The sequence below is a fragment of the Hipposideros armiger genome, unplaced genomic scaffold, assembly GCF_001890085.2.
Source record: "Hipposideros armiger isolate ML-2016 unplaced genomic scaffold, ASM189008v1 scaffold_209, whole genome shotgun sequence".
Classification (NCBI taxonomy): domain Eukaryota; kingdom Metazoa; phylum Chordata; class Mammalia; order Chiroptera; family Hipposideridae; genus Hipposideros; species Hipposideros armiger.
Window position 1 is genome coordinate 420,821 of NW_017731559.1, and position 4,299 is coordinate 425,119.

The following is a 4,299-nucleotide window of genomic DNA, read 5'->3' on the forward strand; positions in this document are numbered from 1 at the left end:
CTGCTTAAAGGTATCAGGGGAGTTTTTTAGACGTGCTATGTACACTATGCTTTGAAAGATTAAGTTGAAATTTACCACATGATAGAGAGGAGGACGACTACTTCAGCAGAAAAAACGTTGTAAACAAAACTGTGCAAGTATGAAGATAGCAAGGTGTTTGGGAACTGAGAAGAGGGTATATATGTAGCCGAGGTTAAATTGAAGCACAGAGGGCCCTGTAGAGGCTGGGACACAGGTTGTGAATGTTCTGGGGGAATCATGCTATAACCGAACTCATCAGAATCACCAGTGAATATCTATTTTTAAATGAAATTGCTAGGCCCTAGCTTAGTTTTACTGAATCAGAATCTTTGGGAGTAGAATCTAGGTAATTTTCTTAAGTTCTATAATTATCAAATGTGAGTTGACTTAGGCCAAATTATACTGCAGCTAAAGGCAGGGAGTATGTCTTTCAAATCTCTTGGAGGTCCAGGGTATATAGTATCACAGAATCTAAATGTTAAGGGACTCTAGAGGTCATCTAGTCCAGTCTCATCTCTGGCCTATCCCACTTCCCCTCTGTATTGTCCCTGGCAGGTGATCATCCAGCCTCTATACCCATTGATGGAGCTCACTCTTTGATTTCCTTGTATTGAGTTGAAATTGGCTGCCTTATGCTCCCCACTGGTTCTAGGCAGTGTCCCTCACATCACATTTCAGATGTGATCTTACTAGTGCACAGTAGAGCTGGACATAACTCCCTTTTTCTGAATATGATGTAGTAATGCAGTGTTTTGGGCTTACAGTGCCCCCTAGATTTTTTTTTTTTTTTTTTTTTTCATACGTGCTTAAGTGGCGACTTTTTTTAAACACTAAGGTGTTACTATTACCTTAAACTGGAAGGAAGAATGAGCAGGGAGATAAAAGTATTTTTNAAAAAGCAGAATAGTCTCATGAATATGGTATTTAAAGAGATGGTAGGAGGGAAAAATTGGAATGAGAAAGTCTAGCTAGGAAGCTCTTGCCAGGTTTAACGTGATGAGAGTCTATTGGGTTGTCGGTAAAGTCGTGACACATTTTTGCAACAAAAAACATAGAAAAAATATGTCATGACTTTTCCAACAACCCAATATATCAGTAAGTGGCATTTGAGTAAGAACTGGTAGAATGACTGATAGGTAATTTTTCCCAGTTATAAACATTTTTAGACATACTTTTAATAAGTTATATGTTTTCCAGTAAATAGTAAGCAAAAATCTTTCCACTTATTTGCTATATTTATTTTTCTAGAAGTCTACCAGAGAGGCCCTGAACAACAAAAATATCAAACCACTGTTGAATACCTTCACCCAGTTACCTGGCAGGTAAGGTATTAGTATCCATGAAATATGCTTGCCTGAATCTTTATACTTACCCTGAGCTGTTTAAAAAATGGAGCTTGTCTTTTGTTTTTAATAGTGAAAATGAAAAAAAATGTACCCTTGACCAAGCTTTCAGAGGTGTTCTAGAAGAAGAAATTGTAAGTATATTTTCCTTTATTGTTAAAATGTTGCTGGCAAATTAATAAATTGTTATTATTTAAAATTGATTTTATTCTTAGAACAAATGTTTAAATATGATTTTTTTTCGCGAGTGAGCTTGCTATTTTGCGAAAGCTGACTTGATCATAGTCAGTATAGGAGTTATGTAATAATTAAGGATTTTGACAGTACAGATGCTAAATCCTTAGAAGGGTCTGTTTTACTAGATGACGAGAACCCTCTCCAAGTGAAGAGTATAAGAAAAGTTGATGTGAGGTATTCCTGGGCAAGAACTAGAATTTGAAGCTAGGCCTTGCTTTGTTATATATACAGTGACATATCCTGTAGTGGCACAAAAGATCTAGTCCAAGGACATTCAACATGGAAACTGGGATTCCATGCTCTCATTTTCTTATGGTTGCATCCTTCTCATCAGCATTTTAAAAAAATAACTAGAGCCTATCCAACTTCAGTAGAGAAATTTAATCAAACATGAAAAATCTGAACTTACTTACCATTGGTGGGGCACCCGAATGAATCGAAAAGTTTCAACAGTTTATTGGCTTTTCTCATGACCATAATAATGTCCCTTTCTTTTGGACAATTCTGCATCAAAATTCATTCTTTCCTCTTCTTCAGACCTAGTTATTTACCTGTTGTTGTGAGAAATTGGGCAATTACTTTGTTTTTCTGAGCCTCAATTTTGTTTGTGAGAAGGGAAATACCATTCTTTCAAGGTTGTTGTGTAGAATGAGTTAATGAATACTCAGTAAATGCTGGTTTTTATGATGTTATTGAATCTAGGCACTTACCTCCCTTCTATTAATACCCTCTCTCAGACATATTGATGCACCAGTACAGTCCATCCCCTTGGCCCTGCCTGTGCCCTGTGCCATTGATTGAGTTACGGCCTCAGCACTTCTGTACTTGATTAGCTTACAGCCTTAATCGTGCTAATGTAGCCATTTTCCTAAGACCACTGGATTTTAAGTGAATCACCTGCTTGTACTTACTTGATATACTTCTATAATTAGTGACTCTCTTACTAATTATTTTTTTATATTTTCATCTTAAAAGTAATTTTATCTTCTGTGAGAAATATTTTTATCCCATATTTGTGATAATCAGTTTAATATCAGAGGGTGTTTTTATTGTTATCAAAATAGTCTGAACTCTGGCCTCTAAATTAAGTTGTTCTCTCCTCTCTTGGTAGATAAATCATTCACCATGTGAAAATGTTTTAGCTATTATTTCTCTTGCTATTGGGGGAGTAACTGAAGGTAAGTACGGTTTTCTTTTTTTAAAGTAATCTTGGATATGGCATTTTTTATTTAAAACTTATTCTCCCTATACCTCTCCACCTATCTGATTTTGTTCATGTATCAAATTTTAACTGCCTTCTGTACCAATAAGTTGTCCCAATGAAATTAGCTCACATTTATTTCTCATCTCTAGAATGCAGCACACATTTTAGCACTTCCTTTGTTTTCCAGTTGTTTCACTCATTGTAAATATTTATTGAGCATCTACTATGTGCCTGGTACTAAGCTAGGACTTGGAGATTTAGTGGTGAATAAAACATNTGCGCCGCCCGTTGAGCTACGAACGGCTTCCCAGAACCAGGAAAACCACCGCGGTGCGCCTCGGGACCTGTTTCCCGCCCTGCAGAGCAGAGCTTACAGGTCACGGCAGCCCAAATGCCGTCACTCCAAGCGTTACCCACGAACCCGGACCAGGCATTGTGTGGTTGACTCTGGCTTCTAACGCCCACCTGAACTCGGTCACCACAAAAATTTCCCAATTGCTAGCCGGCCCTCCCCTTTGCTCACAGGCCGCTCTAGCCGCGCACGGAGCAGGTGATCTCGTTGCTCCCGCTTGACGTCATCGGCCTGCGCCGCAGCGCGGTGGCGGGCACGCGCAGCCAAGATGTCTCCTACACCGCCACTCTTTAGTTTACCCGAAGCGCGGACGCGGTTTACGGTGAGCGGAAGGCGGGAGGGTGCAAGCCTGACCCGGCGCTACTCTTTGCCCTCCTCTCTAATTACTGGAATTTTGCCCGGAGCAAAAGTGGGGGTAGAGGTGTCTATTCCGCAGCGTTGGCTCCCGGCCTCTTCGGGGCTTGGGAGGTGGAAAAGACGCTTTACCTGCCTCTTCCGCGCGTCCTCTGCGGTCCGCCGCCTCCATTCCGCCGGCTGGACCCTAGGCCCTGCGTTCTGGGCGCCCCGCATAAAGGGTTCATCCGCGGACTATCGTCCAGTCCAGCTCCCCAGCAGCGCTCGCTTAGCCGGGCAGGTGTCTCCAGAACTTGAAGGAAGCTGGGAAGAGGAGGGCAGGAGCGGTTTTAGCCCAGAGAACCGGCTCCCGCCTCCTGGTTGCCAGGTGGTTTGTTACGGCTTCCTGTTCACCGTACCTTTAACGCTCAGTACCTCACTCCTAAGAGATCCTAAGTGGGAAAAGACAAACATCAGCTTGGGAAGGGTTGCCAGATGTCATTTATTCTTACACATTGGAGAAGAGTAGTTTTAGCATTTGAGAAACACCTTACAGAGCGTTTTCATGTTTATTTAACTCAGCACTGTGAAGTAGGCTAGGTTTTATCCCTCGTAGATGAGAGAGAAAAGAGACACCCCCCGCCCCGAAAAGTTAAGTGATTTACTAAACTGTTTTTCTGAGTTCAAAGCCAGTATTCTTTTTATGTTGCCCATAGAGCCCCCAGCACGAAGAACCCTGTTCTAAGTTGTTTGACTCTATTTGTCTTTAACATTTGTGCCAATATTTCAAGTCATGATTCAACTACTCA

At 41.3% G+C, this 4,299-nt stretch overlaps 1 protein-coding gene across 1 annotated transcript in view; it reads left to right on the forward strand.

Moving 5' to 3' along the window:
- The first annotated feature begins 938 nt into the window (after window positions 1–938).
- Window positions 939–4,299, forward strand: part of THOC1 (THO complex subunit 1) — a 63,305-nt gene continuing 59,944 nt past the window's right edge. Inside the window, exons 1-4 of the mRNA XM_019653854.1 lie at window positions 939–956; window positions 1,270–1,343; window positions 1,438–1,498; window positions 2,713–2,779. Coding sequence (XP_019509399.1) covers window positions 939–956; window positions 1,270–1,343; window positions 1,438–1,498; window positions 2,713–2,779 — 220 coding nt within the window. The remainder of the gene's footprint in view (window positions 957–1,269; window positions 1,344–1,437; window positions 1,499–2,712; window positions 2,780–4,299) is intronic.